Raw genomic sequence first — 19,288 nt, 5'->3', positions numbered from 1 at the left:
AGTGTATATGGGTTTGAGCAAAGGGGCAACCCTGTGAAAACACTCTTCTGATCAATGGCCCTGCCCTTCGTGGCAACCTGGTCAACACTTACTGAGAGGCAGACCAAGGTCAGTCCCTCCTGGCTGGATGCGTGTTCTGCTGTAGCCCTTTATCACAAGCAAATGTAGTAGAAGTGCAAGTAGATACTTAGGAGCACTCAGATTCAACCTATTTACAATACAGCAGCAATGATATACAGTCATCATCTGTGTGTACAAAGGCCCTTAGGAATGAGTCTAGGACATCAGAACAAAGTCTGGTTGGTTAAAGGAGTTAAAAAGCAAAGCTGATCTTGTCTCAATATGGTAAGACTGGGGTTGTTAATGTCACCTAGAAACGGAACTTCTCAGGTGTGTTGAACAGAGATTAGAAGTGATTTTAGGGAATAGTGTTTCTGAATCTGTGAGCTTTGACATTTTCCACCAGACAGCATCTTCTTACCAGCATTTATATTCTGTCTTGTGACAGAGGAAAAAATGATAATTGAGTTCACCTTGCCCACAGCATCTGTGACACGCTTACTCACTTGATATATTTTAGGACAGCTGCTCTTGTACTTATTCCTGTCTTGTTGATGCCCAAATCAGACCAATTCTGTCTTCATCTAAGTCCCAAGTTTAATAAAGGCTACCAATAACTGTTCTATCTGAAATGCTATGCTTACCACTTCCAGCAACAAAGTGAGTGGGTTTCAGATGCTTTTCTATGCGAAAAAATTAAATTGAGAGATTCAAGAAGGGACATACATTAATGTGCTGGGGTTGACAAACGTCTCTCCTTTATAGCCATGTAAACTGAGCAAGCATTCTGGTGGGTAGAAAATAAAAATACCATTTAATACATGCACGAAGGGAGAATGCAAATGAACGCATGGCAGAACACTGATTGGAGTACAACTGTCTTTGGTGTATGATATACGTGTGTGTGTTTGTGTGTAGATATGTGTGTACAGGTACACATGAACCTATGTGGGGGCTGGAGGTTGACTTCGGGTGACTTCCACAATTGTTTCTCCATCCTATTTTTTTTTGACATAGAGTCTCTCATTGAGCCTGGAACTGACTGATTAGGCTAGATTTGAGAGGACAGTGAGCTACAAGAGGAGATGTACAGCTTTAATTGGGGTTGTGAGCCCATGTTTGCATCATGTATATGCACAATAAATGCTAGCAATTAACTCTGTTTACTTAAGGAGATGGGGGAAGCCTACTCATAGATGAAAACTAGGTGCATGTGCAAACAGACCAGCCTGAAGACACTAAGCAGAAAACTGTGGAGTATTGTAGCAGAGATGAACCAGGTCCCTCAGGATGTAAGCCCTCTAAAGAACTACAGCAAAGCCATTGGTAGAGCAGGGATGTGAGGAAGTGGACTAATTGGTTCTGTGTTAGGATTTGCTTTCTGGGTAGATTATGTTTCTCTTTCATGTTCCCACTAGACCAAGCTATTTGGGGAGGCTGCCCTGGGAGGGCTAGCTTTCTTCATGAGTTAATATTTAATATGCCTTTGTGGAATTTCATAATCCCTGAGATGTTATTTCCCATATACTCAAGAGGGAAAAATTTCTCTTCATTCTTGAACAGATTTATTTTAGGAAATGTGTTGTAATTCCACAAGAATCTTGAGGGATCTTTTCAAAAAGCATGATCATCTATGGTTTGGGGAGACATCTGGGTAAAATTTGGGGATGAATTGATGAAACTGACAATATACCATGAGTGGAGCAAAAGCAAGCAGAAACTATTCCTCTGACCTTACCAGCCTTTGCTAACAGTCTTTAGAGAGGAGAAGGTTTCTCCCTATAGGGTTATTCAGTCTTTCATATGGCTTTTCTTTTTGTGGTTTCTTCACAATAGAACTTATTTTAATAGACAATGGCACTGCCCCGACCCTCCGCTATTCTCTGCAGCATCACAGCCTCGCCCACACTCCTCTTAGTCAAACTCCAAGTCCTGCCAAGTATCAGCACCTCTTCAACTTGCTATCCCAGGGTGAGGGCCATCAAAGATTTCATTCATGCTATAAAAATTGGCAACCCCCAGTGGAGTCACACTTAATAAAATACCAGTTTTAAATGCCATTGTGAAAATGAAAATACCTACCTCTCTTGCAGAATCAGTTTGTTCTCCTTTTTCCAAGAGTCTTTAAAGTCAGAGCTGAATTCATGCCAGACACTGAAGAAAACATTTGGGGACACCTCCTTCTCTCCAATTTTTGGTTTCATGAAGTAGTAGGCTGTGGTCTCCAAAAAGCTGTCAAAGCATACGAACACATGAACATAAAAGCTATGATTACTTTCCAATATGGGATATTCCTTCTCCATCCAAATGCTGATTTCACTCATGCACAATTGTTATTACCAGAAAGATTCTAACTCTCCATGTACCAACAGTAATTTCTAACATGGGGTATTTCTAATATGGGATATTTCCAATATGGTATATCTGACTAATGTACCAACATTTGTTCTTTGTGCTTTCACAGTAGAGTTTTAGTTGAAGATAAGAGTAGTGAACAAAAACTGTCTCAATATTGAAAATGACCACTGGTAAATTCCATTTCCAATGAGTCACAATGCATCTGATATATTTCGGGGATGAACTGTGGTCAACATGGGGTTGCATTGAGAAATGATGATGACCCTAAGCTCGCTTTTTAAACTCTAAACAAACAACGTATCATTTCTTTTCACTAATTTAATATGTATTCTATGTCTATATAATTCCATGCGTATTTTATTCACATTCTTATGTTGGTGACTGCAGGAGGGGAAGAGAAGACCTAGGAGACACAAATGAAGTCTACTATCTAGACAACAAGGCAGCATTTTGCACACAGTGGACATAGCAACAGTGGACTGATCAGGTCTAGTTTTCAGCTCATGTGACTCAGAAGGTTTATTGTATTATGGTTACATAAATGCTCAAGTTTCAAAAGGGCTATTTGACAAAGAACATGCAATTAGTAAACAATAGGCTTAAAACTTGACAAAAGCCTCTCATGTCATGAAATCACTTCCCTAAACAGGAGCCTGGCCAATAGTTTACTATGTCAAGAATGTTGAGGGAAGCTAGGCAGCAGGTCACAGAATGTCACAGAGGGTCAGAAGAGCAACCCAAGGAGTGGTAGTGGTGTGCAAATAAAGCTTATCTTTGCTTTCCCTTTGTCTGATGGCCAGGACTGAAAGAAAAACTTAGAAGGCAACTTAATTTTCCTTAATAATTAAAAAAGTGAACAAATAAATATAGGCATGAATATACATGAAAATATGTTAAACTTATCATGTCGCAGATTTAGAAGTTTTGCTATAAAATAATGTGAACATTTAAACGTTGAGGTCATTATGATGAGCTTACTCAGAAGGTTTATGTGAATAGCAAACACAAAAATAAAATTTAGAACCACAGAGTCGTGATATTGTAGTCAATAAAGCTCACCCGAACCTAGATTAACATTAGTTGAAAACTTTTTCCAATACCCAGCCATCATAACTGGAAATGGAGCCAGCATGGCCAGCTTTGGCATTCTCCCCAGAGACTGAACAGTGTTGATTAAACAGTTGGTAGTGGAGAGATTGGGAGAATAGCTCCGTTGGTAATGTGCCCGCTTTGTTAGCATGAGGACCCACCATCTATGTAAAAAGCTGTGGTTGTGGCTCACACCTGTAATGCTAACATCAAGGAGATGCTGACAGGAGAATCCTTGAGGCTCTCCTGTCAGCAACCCAGATCTCTTAATGAGTCCCAGCGCTGTAAGAGATTCTGCCTCCAAAAATAGGGTAGAGAGCAATTGAAGAAAATACTTAACATTGACCTCTGGCTCATACATGCATGTATGCTCACAAACACAAAGACACACATATACATACAGACATGACACGCAGAGACACACACACACATAAACACACACCCCAAAAGTTGGTGGTTGATGACTCAGTAAGAAAATAATTCCACAATAGAGAACCTCCCTAGCATGCTCAAAGTCCTAGGTTTCATCACCAGCAAACAAACAAAACCAAACACAAGTTCATAGCCACCTGTGACTACGGGTTAACTAATGTGTGGTGAATCTGTTCTGTCTAAATTTATAACATGACTGTACCTGAGCAGCAAGATGCTTAGGAATACCAGTGTTTGTCTTCCAGGAAGAGAAGGCAATACTGTCTTGATTGTATGTGTGGCTCTGGGACATTACAGTCATCCTCCCTTCGTGGCCTAGCTGGGAGATGACACGGTGTAGTCTACAAATCCTGGGAAGTGATGATATGAAGCGCATTTGATTGCGAGAGTTCACACGCTCCCTGCCACAGTGATGGTGTGGGAATGTGTCTACAGAATGGGCTGCAACCGGCACAGTTGCAGTGTGTAGATGTCAGAGAGCACAAACGGTGTAAGACAGATCTAGTTCTGAAAGCTAATGAAGTCAATACAGATATGCTCGCAGGGAGACCTGCTCATGTGCCTTTGCTCCTGGAGACTATTTGCAATCTATCAGGCCTATGTCAAATTATTTGACTGTTCAATTATTCTGTTGTTACAGAGGAGTCCAGTTTGTGAAGCTATAATAACTCATCCACCCACTCAGCCAGCTTGCAATATTTTGAACATCTTATCATAGCAACATGGTATAAAGGTAGAGACATATGATTTGAGTGAAAATATGTGGAAAAAATGAATTCCAACTCTAACTTGCTACATGGGAAAACCATTTAATGACATTAGTAACTTTTTCATCAGCAACAGATTTTAAGAATTTTGTCATGTCATAGGGAAAATAAAACTCCAACTTGTCTTTTGAATATTTTTACACAAATTCATTTTATATCTTCATATTATGAATTTATACTACATATTAAATATAAATATTAAAACTAATTCTAATACTGGATTATTTATTTTATTTTAAAATTATCATTTGAGTGTGTTTTATGCATGTGATCATGTGTATATGTTGGCACATGAGGTTATATTTGCTGGTAGAGGTTATGCCCACAGGTGAAGACCAGAGTTTGAAGATTTTTAGTATTTTATGCTATCACGCTACCCTTTACCTTCTGAGATAGCCTCTCACTGAACTCAACTTACCATCTAGCAAGCCATGGAGATCTGCTTCCCTTTGTACCCCCATACCTTACCCATTGCCAGGTCACCAGATAGATGCTGCTACATCCTTTTAATGGATGCTGGGGATCTACAGTCCTGATATTTTCTGCTATTACATATAGAACATAATTGTTTAATTATTTATCGTTTAATATTTTATCATTTGTCACTCCTCAACATGGAAGTACCAAATCGATGGACCTCTGATTGTAATGTGGGAGAATGTCTGATTTTTAAAACTGTGGTTGAGTTTCTGACCTGGGTTTAACAAATGGTAGAATACACACACACACACACACACACACACACACACACACACACACACACACCTTAGAAAAACAAAATTAGAATCATAATACACAAGTAAAAAAAAGGTGAAAAAATGCTCAAAGTAAGCATTGTGAGACAAAAGATCTCCCAACGCATCACTGAGTTCATTTTGTGCAGGCCATGAACTGCTGAGCATGGGGCCTGCCTTAAGTATTGTCTGCATACTCAGTGAAATTCCAGTGGAGAAAACTGACTTTTTCTTTGTAAGAATTTGGGTTAGGAATGGAGGCTCATGTTCACTTCCTCTTCTCAGTGCTGCAACTCCCGCTGGCTTGGACCTGAGCAGGTTCAGTGCATACTGCTGCAGTCTCCATGAGTGGATGTGTGTGTCAGTCCTACTGTGTGGGAAAGGCGCTGTTTTCTTGGCACTCTCTGTCTCCTCTGATTTCCCCAACCTTTCTGCCTCTCTTCTGCATAGTTCCCTGAGTCCTGAGAGGAAGGACTTGACGTAGGCCTCTCAGTTAGTCTCTCACTCTTTGCACACTGTCAGTTGTGAGTCTCTGTGTTAGTTCCCGTGTCCTAGAAGAGAATGCTTCTCTGATGATGGCTGACTGAGAACCTGGTCATATTTGTTATTGATGTGAGAAGACCCAGCCCAATGTGTTTGGAGTTATCCTGGGCTTGTGGTATTGGGTGCAGTGAGAAAGCAGGCTGAGCAACTATGAGGAGCAAGCCAGTATGCAGCACCCCTCCATGGCCTCTGCATCAGCACCTGCCTCTGGGTTCCTGCCTTAGCTACCTTTGATGACAAACTGTAAGAAAGGGTAAGAAAAGTAAACAGTTTCCACCCCAAATTGCTTTTAGTCACGGTGTACCATTACAGCAATAGTAACCCGAACTAAGAAATATACTGAAGGTTTAAAAATTTTTCTTTATAATTTATTATCAGTAATTTTTTTTTGAGAAAATCAACAAGATAGACAAACCTTTATTGAAACTAACCAAAAGGCAGAAAGAATATGCAAATTAACAAAATCAGAAATGAAAAGGGGGAAATAACAATAGACACAGAGGAAATTCTGAGAATTATTATGCCATACTTAAAAAAAAAACACGTACTCTATAAAATTGGACATTTTCAAAAAAATGGACAATTTTCTGGATAGGTACCACATACCAAAATTGAATCAAGAACAGATAAACAATTTAAATAGACCTATAATCCCTAATGAAATAGAAGTAGTCATCAAAAGTTAACCAAACAAAAACAAAAGCTAACAAAAAGCAGAGATTCAATTACTATTTTTTTAGCTTCTAAATCTGGTATCATTCTATTTACTGCTAAGTAAGTCATTCATTACAAAAAAATATCTGTGGAGGCTTCCTTTGGACCCTGAATAACTTTAGTAAATTATTCAATTTCTTTTACTACTTTTCCAAATATGTCCCAAACATTCATAGGTGCTATGGGGCATAAATCTAAGATGTGGTCATCATATAGATATTGTCTTTGTATATAAGCATAATTTTTCTTTCCAAGAAGTTGGTCTTGGGAGATTTCCAGAATTCTAGCCCTACTTAATTGTTCAATGGTCTTAGCCTCCTCTTTCCACCATGCTGTCCATTGTAATTGAGGATCAGGTTTCAAGACAACTTTAACCAAGTCTCTTCAGTCTCTAGGGATTATTCTATTGCAAGCTGACCACGATTTTAACATCTGCTTCACAAAAGTTAAATACATGCCATATCAGACTATCACTTCCTTGAATCTTTTTAAATCTAACATTTTCACTGGAGTCTACTTAACTCTTGCATAGCCTTGAGGATATCAATCATTTGATAGTTCCTATAAGGTGATTGGATAAATTAAAGTTTGTTGCTTGAAAACCTTTGGCTGGTTCTATCTAACCTTATAATGTAACACTGAAATTAGTTCCTCATTAAATTCCTCTGTCTCGATATGAATATATCTATGATCTGTTTTATTAAGTTTTTTTTAAACTTCTATCTTAACCCTTATTTTAACCTAACAAGGTGTACGAATTCACGAAAAAGCCGCTTACTTGTGGCTTTGCAACCACACCCGAGGCTCCTCCCAGAGTCACTGCTACACCTGGATAGGTTTTCTTTCATTTTTTCCTCAGCCTCTAAGCAAGTTTCTGATTTTTGTTGTTGGTGTTGCAGCCTCTCTGCAACAAACTCCATAGGCACCTGGGCTCCAAATACCCGAAGACTTATCTACCCCAGACCAGCTGACTCTGCCTTCAGGCAGCCCCTGCTATACTTGTTTATTCCACACAATCCTTTGTACTCTTTTCAGACAGCTCTCTCTCTCTCTCTCTCTCTCTCTCTCTCTCTCTCTCTCTCTCTCTCTCTCTCTCTCTCTCTCTCTCTCTCTCTCTCCCCATACATGGGTTTCAGGCTTTTCCTACACCCCTTCTCCTTGGGCTGCCAAGCTCAGCTATGCCTCCCTTCTAGCAGTTGCAGCTGTTCTCAGCCCGCTGTTCAACACCTGTGTTCTCTGCTCAGCTGTGCTACACCTCGTAGTTCAATGACATTGTTGCCAGATTTGGTAAGACAATTGGGAATTCTTAAAAAGAGGAAGTGGATAAAAGAGAGTTTTTCCCACATTAAAAAAATGAGAAACACTATTACTATGGAGGAATTTAGGTCTCTGTATGATTTTTGAAAATGGAACAATTAAATGAGAATAGCTAATTTGGATGGAATTTATGTAATGTCAATTCTAAATATGATCAGTTTTATTACTTTTGTTTTTATCAGTAATTTTTTAATTTAAGCACCTATTTTACATGTTAGTATATCTGAAGTCACACAACAGTTTCTTGGGCAAAATGCAGGCTTGAGTATAAATAGTTCAAGAATCCCTGATACAGACTGGTGAAACTAGAAAGCAATTAGGGTATGTCTTCCTTTTGAACTCAGTAAAATTGCTTTCATATAGAAGTAAACAAGAGAACATGACTACCATGAAAAAGGGATGCTATTCAAACATTAAATGCAGAGGAACCAGTCTCATTTCACTTAATATCTGAGAGAGGGTGAACTTCAAGACAAACATTACATAGCATATCTGCCATTATGATAAAAATATCTGTCATTATGATATCATTATGTCATTATGATATCATTAAGTCATTATGATAAAAAAAGTCACCAGGGAGATGTAACCAGCATAAATAGATATGTGACCAGTAAGAAAAGATTCAAAATGTGAAAGAGCAACCACAACCAGAAAGATGCATAGTCTTCACAAACATCTCCAAACTAAAGCCCAGTGGAACTAAAAAGAAAAGATAACCAAATAGTGAGTTAGATACTTGGACATTTTCTTTTAGGTTGAAGAATTGACAGAACTACACAAAAATATTACTCAATGTAGAGCATGTTTGAGTATACTCGTCAATACACAGACCTAACTGGCAAGTGAATACTGCAGCTAATGGTGACATTTATAAGAGCACACCAAACAGTCCCACATACAGACGATGCAGGTAACACAGCAGAGAAAAATTCATTGCTTTAAAAAGCCGAGATTACAGAAGAAAGGTAGAAATGGAGCCTCCATCTCAAGGACCTACAGAAGAACAAGTAAGATGCAGAGGTATATTTTAAAAATGCACTGTTTAAAACACTACATAACAAAAACCGAACTTTACAGAAAAAGAATGTCAGAATTTGCTTTGCTGAAAAATATATTAAAATTGATAAATCTCTACTAAAAGTGATTTTAGAAAATAGATAAGATATAAATTTCTAATACCAATGATCAAAGTTCAGTCACTTTTGTCAATTACTTAAAAATAAAATGACAAAATATTTTAAATGATCTATAACTATAGACTAGATGCCACAGATAAAAATGAAAAATCCTTTAAAAAAGTAACTAAAACTGAAAAATGAGATAGCGATGATAAATAGTTCTATATTTAAGAAACTGTGATTGTTTTCAGTGAATTACTTTTTAACAAAGAGGTAACATTTTATAAACTTTAATTCAAAATCATTACCATTTTCAAAATACTTCTGGTAAAAATTGCTTCAGAGAGAGGTTACCAAACATTGGATAAGGAAACGAAATCAACTTTAGATGAACACTTTCAAAAAACAAAGGGAAGATATTAAAAGCCAAAGCAGACATCATAAAAAAGGAAGACACATTAGCTAAGTGAGCCTTTATGAATAGAAGAGAAATCATCCATGATAAGACACTACCAAGTATGATACAGTAATTTCTAAATTGGATAATATCTCATGGCCAGTCAAAGTTCATCCTATAGAGACAAAATGCTGCTAACAATCAAAAAGCAACCATTACATTAACAGAATAACAAACACTGTATCATAATTTTAAAAGAAATTTGAAAAGATCCAATACTAATTTTAAAAAGTTGATGATGAATTGGACTTTACAAAAATAAATTTTATTCATAAGAATATACTCAAAGAAATGACCACAAAAATCACAGGAGAAAATATTCTCCATCCATGCATCTTGCAAAAGACTCTGGGAATCTGTAGAGAATGCACACAAATCATAAATAAGGAGCTTAAAAAAAAACTTGAGCAGAGAGTATTAACAAATCACAAGCTCATGAATATGTCTAATATCACATTTGCTTAAGGAAACATGAGTTAGGACAACAAAATGGTGCCATTTCAAAACCATAGGAACTTGTTAAATAAAATCCCTGACAATGACAGAAGTTAACGATAACAGTTTAAACACAGCTTGCTGCTTGTGAAAGTGTAAAATGTTAGGCAGCTTTGCAGTTTGACTGTTTAGGAAGCTAAATGAATGCTTTAGATGACCCCAAAAATGTAATCCCATGTATTATTTCCATGAAGAATGAAAATAACCCCACACAATAACCCCAAACTGGATACCGTGATGTCCATCAATGAGAAAATGGAAAAACAGTTATCAATGAGTATGATTAAATATTGCTTAGTAATATAAAAGACACTAGTAATATGTACACTTCAATGAATCTCACAAACACATGTAGAATAGACTGAAGTGAAAATTATATATGTCATATTAAGGTGGTTTATATATAAAGTTAATCTAGATTGGCAGAAATCAGAACTTTGATCCTCTCTCTAATGTGATGGAGCAAATAGGTTGAGGTCATAGAATGGTTTGTGGCAGGACATGGCCGAGTGACAGTGGTGAGAACTAATCTCACTGTGTGTCTAAGGCTAGCCTTGGACCTGAGGATCCTCTTGCTTCTGCCTCCAGTACTGAGATTATAGGCAAGTGTCACCATGCACAAGAAATTGCTGTAATACACATCTTGGTAATTACTTACTGAAGAGAACATGCAGGTTCTATTGCATATGATGTACCAATTATGTCTGATTTAACAAAGAAAGTATAAAAAAGAATGAAATATAAGTAAGCATTGAGTTGTGTATGATGGCTCATTCATGGCATCCAGCATCTAGATTTGAGGTGAGAGTATCGCAGCCAGTTTGAGGTTAGGCTGGGCTATCAAGTGACTTCTAGGCCACTCTGTGTTAAAAAGTGAGAACTTGTATCAAAAACTAGAGCTGAAAAGTACATTTTTTTCTATTTTAATAATGGAAACTAGAAAAACAATTTAAATAGATACTATAGTCTTTCATTCTGCAGTAGATTCTTTGTGGTGGTCAAATAAATATGTAAGTAATAGGGAAGATATAGTAAGAAGACAGAAAAGAGGCTGTCGGAAAGAAAGAATGAGACCGTGGAAGAAAGAAAGAAAGACTGAGGCTTATTCCTGAGCTAATCTATTAAAAGAAACAAGAAGCCTGGAAGAAAACCATGGGTTCACAGACCAATAAGAACCTGCCAGGAACATACGCCCATGAAACAAATGAAAACAGTTGCCTGGGACATGCTGAAGCATGTTTATAAAACAACACAGCAATAAAAATGAATTCAAAATAGGAAAGACTCGGTGAAGAGGAAGAACTAGAAGTTAGTAAGGAACATGAAATCAACACAGACCACTTAACATACAAAGACCAGGCAAGAAGTAACACAATGGCTCATAAACATGACATGACATGCCGATGTTAATGGGAAAAAATACAAAGAGTATTTTAAAAATCAGAGAAATGAAGAAAAAAATGAGAAATAACTTGAAAAAACCTCGAATAACTGAGAAATAACCTGAAGCAGAGAAGACAAAAAAAATGCTTGCATGTCAATAATAACCCTCAAATCTTAAAAATTGATCCCATCACAAGCAGAGAACAAAACAATGGATCCCAGACAAGGGAAACACAGACAAGAGGAACAGACAAGAGGAACACAGAGTGGAGGCAGGTTGGTCAGTGAGGACTAACTGCAAGTTAGATAGGAGAAATAAGTTCTTGTGTGTTAAATGCACTTTAAGGTGACTGTAGTGAATATGTATATTTTAAAACTGTTAAACAACAGGAATCTGTTCATTCTCATCACAAAGAATGTGTAAGAGGAGAAGTATATGCCAATCATTTTATAATCTAATCACTATACAATGTCTAGAAATATAGATAAGTATCTGATTATACCCCATCAATATGAAGTTATGAGTCAACTAAAACAAAACTTTAAAAGGTAAAATTTTGAAGAGAAGACATCCAACGTAATGAAGAAAACAAGTATTGAAAATATGAGCCAAGGTTCAGCAGGGTGGCACCGTATGTAGAGGAACTTGCCCACACAAACCTGAAGGCCCGAGTTAAATACTTGGAATTAATGTGAAGGTGGAAGGGGAGATCGGTCTCTATGAGGTTATGCCCCCATCTCTCTCATTCCCCCCTAACACACCCATAACAAATAAACATAAAAACATGACTCAAAGTTCAATGAGATGAAAAGGGCACGTTCCATGAAACACATATTTAAGGTGCCAAACACAAAATTTATGAGGCAAACATTTAATACCCACCCAAAATTTAAGAGGATGGGAAAATTGTTTTGAGTATCAAAGTTTTCAAGGGATACTAGTTCATGACCAATTCCTGAGAAATTTGCAGGAAATGGGCTCCACACCAACAAAATGGCAGGCAAAATACTATTTTTTTGGCAAGAAAGCTAAGAACTATGGCTTTCACTGCAAATACCGGCAGTATTTGGTACATTAATTCCATGTTGTCCACTTAATAGTATAGGCATAATGGAAATTCATTATGAAATTAGTAGTAGAGAATAAAAGGTTTTCAAAAACAAAACAAAACCCTCAGAACTGGGAAAGCTTGGAGAAATACTTTGAGTTTTCTAAAGTACTTTACTACAGAACAGCCAAGGAAGGTTGTAACTGGAGGTTTCTCACTCTACCTGGTCCCAAAACCACTTTAAAATTATCACTCAGAGGCTTAATATTAATTACAAATCATTTGACCTATTAGCTCAGGCTTATTAGTAACTAGGTCTTACAATTTAAATTAACACACTTCTATTGGTCTATATTTTACCCATGAGACTCATGGCTTGTTACTTCACATCTTGCTTCCCCAGTGGCTGCTGGTGTTTCCCTGAATCCACCTTTATTCCCCCCTGTTTCTCTGCTTGGATTTCCTACCTGGCCATTGGCCAAATCAGCTTCTTTATTAGGCAATAGTAATAATGCATATTCACAAAATACAGAAAGTCATTTCACATCAGAAGGTCTGATAGGCAAGCTCACTTTTCCTTTTAGGGTTGTCTCCCCTCCTGTTTTCTGTGATAAGGCACTCCAGTGACATTGTATACGAGAGTGAAAATATTACCTACGAAGGACTTGCTCATATTTAAGTATGTGAACTTGTCACCAGCTGTGAGCATATGCTAGAGACCCATCCTTTTGTTTTCAATATTTATGAACTAATAAATCTTGTCTTTCTTTCTGTAACATGCCCCTGAGCAACACTATGCCCAAGAAAAGTAAATTTTTCTTTACCAAAAAATTGTTTCACTTAATGAGGGGGAAAAAAGTCCAAAGTCACCTGTTTAAATATTATAAAGATTAACACATCTGAACACCAATTTCCAAACATTAGAAGTGTCACAGAAACAAATGGCATTCTTCTTTCTTGAAGTCACCACACCACTTAACTAATCATCTCACTAAAATGTTTGAGCATGCTCAAATATGTTCAAGCACTTAGAATAACCTGCCAATATATAGGGAATGCAGAGCAAGTACATCATTGATATAGAATAAGGAAAACACATCCTAAGCAGAAACTGAAGATTAGATAATCCAATTCCTTCAACAATTAAGTTCCAAAGAGAAGTGTCAGAAATCTATTTTAGGAACCTTGAGGTATTCAAAATTAATCTTTGTGATGAAACAGTAAGGCATCTTGATGTCAACATGGAACATGTGATGTCACAATAGATGATTATGTTTTTATAGCAGGACACTGTAATGACACACTGAAGTACTGTGTTTTCACAATGGAGAATTTTGATGGCAAAGTAGGACCAATGTCAGAATGATTCTGAACTCAAAGTCAAGATGCAGCACTGTGATGGAAAATTAGAGTATTGTGATGAAACCATGTGATGTTGTGATGTCACAGTGAAGCATTTGAGCTCATAGTGGGTATTGTTGGCTCAAGATGTGCCATTATAATGTCAGAATATAGCACTTAGATGACACAATTCACATGAATTATTATAATTCACTTTTATGATGTGACCATGCAACACTTTGATGTTACAATTGGCCACTGTCATGTCACTGAGATTAATGTGATATCCTATTGAGTGACTTACACTACAGAGATGCTATAGTAGAATGCTGTGATATCACAAAGGACCATTGTAGAGTTATAATTAAGTACTGTAATGTCATAATGAGACACTTTGATTACAAAGGGAAACACCGTAATGACACAGGGGGGTTCTGTAATGCTATAATATGACACTGTGATGTCACAAAAGAGCACTGTGATATCACCATGGAGATCTGGAATGCCAAAATGGAGAACTGGAATGCCACAGTACCATGTGACATCACAGTGCAGGATTTGAGGGCACCAAATATAGTAATGACACAGTACATGCCCATATAGCATTGATTTATCACATCTCACCTGTGTGAAGTCACAAGTTGTCAAATATACACACGAAAATGAATCAATGAACTTATGCCTTTAGGTAATTTTTTTTTAAAGTACAGGGGTGGGGGGAATGAGGGTCAGGATATAGTACAGATGAAGCCAAACTGATTCTGGGTTGATTATTATTTAAATAAGCAGGAAGGTGAGTAGAGGATGATTACATTGTTATTTTACCTTTGTATATATTTTTACCTTTCTATAATGAAGAGATATTTTTAAAATTCATAACTTCACATACAGGTACAAATCACAAAACAATGATTATTAACTATGTTTTAAAATTGTAGGAGTAACTCTTTTAATTTTTAAAATTTGAAATTTTAGGTCCTTATGGAGTTATATCTTGTGTGGTGAACATAATGTCTCTCATAGGTGAGCATCTCTGAGAAGCTTTACGTACATTCTTGCTTATGTACTCTCTTTCCCCAAGTGCCTCTTCTTCTAATAACCCCTGGATCTAAATGTATATTAGCTTCACTTAAGAAACTCCAAGTCTGCTTCAAAAAGGAGACAGGTCACAGTATTTTCAATATATTTAAAATATATTTGGTGACAATTCAACTTTAAACACCTAGTGGCTTGGTGGCAATTCAACTTTAAACACCTAGTGGGATTCAGCAACAAGTTTTTCTGGTTCTGGTATTTTTAAAGACAGTGTCCTTTATCATTGCTTTGACCTCATAGCTTGTTATACTATAAGTTGTTTATAACATCATGGGCAAGTTTTATGTGTCTGGAAACGTATCTATTATCTAGGTCTCAACTTACTGGGATATATGTTTTAAAAGCATTCCATGATGATCCTCTGACTTTTATTAGTATCTGTCTAGTTTCTCACTTTTTGATATCTAACTGTATTAATTTGAGTTTTCTCCCCTGTTCTTCATTTGCTTGGATAAGGATTTATCAATCTTGCTTGTCTTTTTGAAGGGCCAATACTTCATCTTGTCAAAACTTTGCATTACTTTCTTCAATCACCACTTCATTAGTTAACTACCTTATCCATTATTAATTCTTTCTGCCTACAGTTTTTTGGGGATTTTGTATGTTTGGTATATCATTAGGTTGTTTATAATTTCTAAGATTAATCTGAGACTCTGCTCCACAGGCACTCATAGCTAATATGTTCCCTCACAGAGTTGCCTTTGCTGCACCCCAGAGGATTGCTTTCATTTCTTCATTTGATTCTAGTATTTCTTAAATTTCCTCCCTGATTTCTTCAAGCACCCACTGCTCATGTAATATGTTGATAAAAACATAAACAGCATGCCATTGACACAAGAAACATGTAGACCAATGGGGTAGAGAAGAGGCCTCAGGAGCAAGTTCATATAGTCATAGTCATCTATAGTCATCTATAGTCATGCATGTTAAACTCTACCAATGTTTTAGCTGTAACAGCAATCACAGAAGGCTTTATTTTTTTTTCCACTAAAGACAGGCTTGACTTGAAGTCACAGAGATCCACCTGTCTCTGTCTTCCGAGTAATGGGATTAAAGGTGTGTACCGCCACACTCAGCATGAGAAGGGGCTTCTACCTTCTTGGTGTGTTCAGAGGGGGTAAGAGTTTGATCTGTCTTTCACATTGAGACGTTTACGGGAAAGAATCTTTTGCGTTATTATACCCTCCATAATTATGAGGACACACATGTCATTTGCATACAAATAGAGAGGGGATGGTTCTCTAGTGCTCTGGTGCAAGTTGGAAGACAATCCTTCCCCATTCCTTTTATTCATCTATACATTATATTTGGTTCAGAAGAATTTTGTAGTATAGCCTTTCAAGAAAATTTCTCACTTTATGTAGAAAAATTACTTTATTCTCTTATCTTATAAAAGATTATATAATATATATAATAAAGCTTTGATTGTGTTTCATGTGTTGATTTCATATTTCTAGGTTCCATAGGTCTTATTCATATATACATACATATGGGGGACACCTGTTTTCAGCCTCACAGGCCTCACAATCATCAGGCGAGCAATGAAGTCTGCTAAAAGGCACACATTTGTTTAATTCAACCCTACCTTCATCACAACACAAAGTGATAGTTACAATAAAACTAACATCTCAATTCAGATTCAAGTTCCTCATGCCCTCTTGGGTCTCCAAGCATTTCACAGTAAGGATCAGGCGGTTTATGAATTTCTTCTGCTGCTAAAGTCAGTGCCAACAAGACTTGAGACCAAAGTTCTCCGTCCCTGGCCTGAATACCAATGAAGCATTTCAGGATATTTTGGGACTGTCCTGTTTGTCTTGGAGGTGTAATGATGCGTATGGTGAGGCTAGCCTTAAAATGAGTCAGCAACTATGTTCTAGTTGAGACTCAGCAGATCAGGGTCAGCCTTCCATTTTGGTGCCATTCTGGCCTTCCCTTTTACATTTCCCCCTCACTATGATTCTCCTTTTGGAGGAGATCAAAAAGGCCAGATTCTATAAACAGAGCTTATACCCATAATGGGAATTGCTTGTACAATTCAATTCAGTTCATCCTGGCAGAACCAAGAACACAAGACATCTAGATATTAACAAAGGAATGGATTGTTTAAAGGACTGCCGAGGATCTGTCGTATAAATCTTTCATTGGTTGAACTTCTTTCTCTTATTGTGTAATGCCGGATTTTGTAATATTATTCTTTGGAACAAACTAAAATCTCGAGAGGGACATCTATTTTCAGTTAAAACCCTCCACAATCAGTTTCAGTTTCCGGAACCCTAAAGGTACCACCCACATCTCCACTTAGTCCCCCTTACCCCATAAGAGGTTACATGAAGGGTTATATTTCATTACTCCAAAGAGAGAAAACAAAGGACTTTGAGGGATGGTCCATGTCTTCTATGCCAACTATTTTGCCTCAGGCAATGGAAAAGTTAGAGAAATTTACAATGATAAGAGGATAAACTGATATTTCTTTTCCTCTTAGGATGAAAAATTGTAGTATTTATGCCTTCAGGGTCACTGTAGTTGAAAATCAGTAAATTGCTCTTAGAAAAAAGATGGGTTTCATGCAGGAACAAGAATCAGCTCATACAAAAGGGTGGAGAGAAAAATCCAAATGAATTTTCAATGCTGATTTTCCCAGGCTGTCAATTAAGATGACTCTGTTCTGATTCTTAGGTCCTAAGAACAGACAGCTGGAAGCTCCTGAAGCCGGGAACAAGATGGCAACTGTGGTTGACAGCACCAGGGTATCTTGTCTTACCTGTTTCTTACATATTCTCAAAGATGGAGTTTTTTTTTTTTTTTTAGATTGACCTTCTGTCTTTGTATGTTCTGAATTTTATGAGTAGCAAAACAAGGAAACCTCTTCTAAAGATCTTATTTTGTTCACACCTGATTTTCACCACTCCGATCGTTCTTGCTCGCCATACTGTACCTTCAGCTCTGAAGACATACCAAGTCTCAATCCAAACTGAATTCTTATGCTCGGCAGCCTTTATCCTAGCCACTCTTTCTATAAACGTGATACCCATTTATTGTCTCCTGTTTCTAGTCTAACACATTCTTTCTGTATTGCTTCCATGCTCTGATGTTAACATAACGACTTCCCACATTAAAATAGATTTCTCCCTAACACATGAGCCCTCTGGATGAATCAAAATTTAGGGATGGTTCTTTGTGATTAAATGCGGTTATGGACTCAAATTTTTGCTTGGCTTCATGGTCTGCTTCCCTCTAGTCTTTTTCAGGGGTCTCTGGTGACATTCTATGTTTTCCTCAGCTCTCACCTCATCGCCAAGTTTTAGAACCATCACTGTTCACAGCTCGAATTTGAAAATAAATTATCATTAGTTCAGTTCATCTCTTCTCTCCTTTAAGATTGAACCTATGTAAATAGAGTTAGAGACATTATTTTCATGTTCTCATTACTAAGAGGTCTGGGTTAAAGATCTCATGTATCACTTCCAGTCAATGTTAGACTAACAGAAAATCTATGAAGTCAGTAAAGATGGTTCTTACAGCATCTTTACCCACTTCCCCCTAACATTAGCATCTCACAAAACTATTATATTTGTCAAAAGGAAAACGAACCTTCAGAAAGCGTTTCAAACTTCTGACTCAAGTAAAGAGCATAGAGAAATTGGGAAGGATGTTTACCCTTTCTGGCACTTGAGGGCTATCTCCTCATAGATGGCTTATTTATATAAATTTTAAGATGATTTATGTAAACATGAGGTGCCGTCTCATAATTGTAAGAGGACATGGAGGAAAAGAAAGGAAATGAAACAATGTATGTTCTCTAAATATAAAAGAATCATTTAGGGGGCAGTCGAAAGACACCCAAGGCCCACAGCCTGGGGTGGCCAGATGGTGGAACCACCATGATAAAGAGATGTGTGATGGGGAGGTGGGAAAGATGGGGAAGCAGAGTGAGACAAGTACGGTGGGACTGGTTTTGTTTCTTTTCTTCTTTTCCCTTTTTTTAAAAACTTTTTTTTATTTCTTTGGAGAAGAGGTTACAAGGGCAGACATGGAAGGACTGGGAAGTGAGTGGGGTTGGGGTACATGATGTGACATTTCCAAAGAGTCAATAAAACAAATTATGTCAAAAAGAAAGCAATAAAATAAAGACAATAGAAGTACAATTGAAATATTTTCTAAACAATGCACAGGTCAGACAGACTGTCTCAAGGAAAAATAGAAGAGATTCTAAACCAAAAAAATTACAACAATTTAAGCAATGTTCCTAGGGCAAACCTAAATATCATCAAAGCATCAAATATTTATATTGGAAAAGATCCCTAAAATAAGCAACATTCTATCTCAGAGAATA

The 19,288-nt window shown here is 37.1% G+C and overlaps 1 protein-coding gene across 2 annotated transcripts in view; it reads right to left on the bottom strand.

Moving 5' to 3' along the window:
* Window positions 1–19,288, bottom strand: part of Fmn2 (formin 2) — a 265,685-nt gene that overhangs the window by 22,438 nt on the left and 223,959 nt on the right. For both annotated transcript variants that reach the window (XM_050142986.1, XM_050142987.1), the window contains one exon: window positions 2,143–2,292. In XM_050142986.1, the coding sequence (XP_049998943.1) occupies window positions 2,143–2,292 (150 nt within the window). The remainder of the gene's footprint in view (window positions 1–2,142; window positions 2,293–19,288) is intronic.

The sequence above is a fragment of the Alexandromys fortis genome, unplaced genomic scaffold (genome assembly GCF_014885135.2).
Source record: "Alexandromys fortis isolate MF-2015 unplaced genomic scaffold, M_Fortis_MF-2015_v1.1 scaffold_51, whole genome shotgun sequence".
Taxonomy (NCBI): Eukaryota; Metazoa; Chordata; class Mammalia; order Rodentia; family Cricetidae; genus Alexandromys; species Alexandromys fortis.
This window is presented reverse-complemented; position numbering and strand designations above follow the sequence as displayed.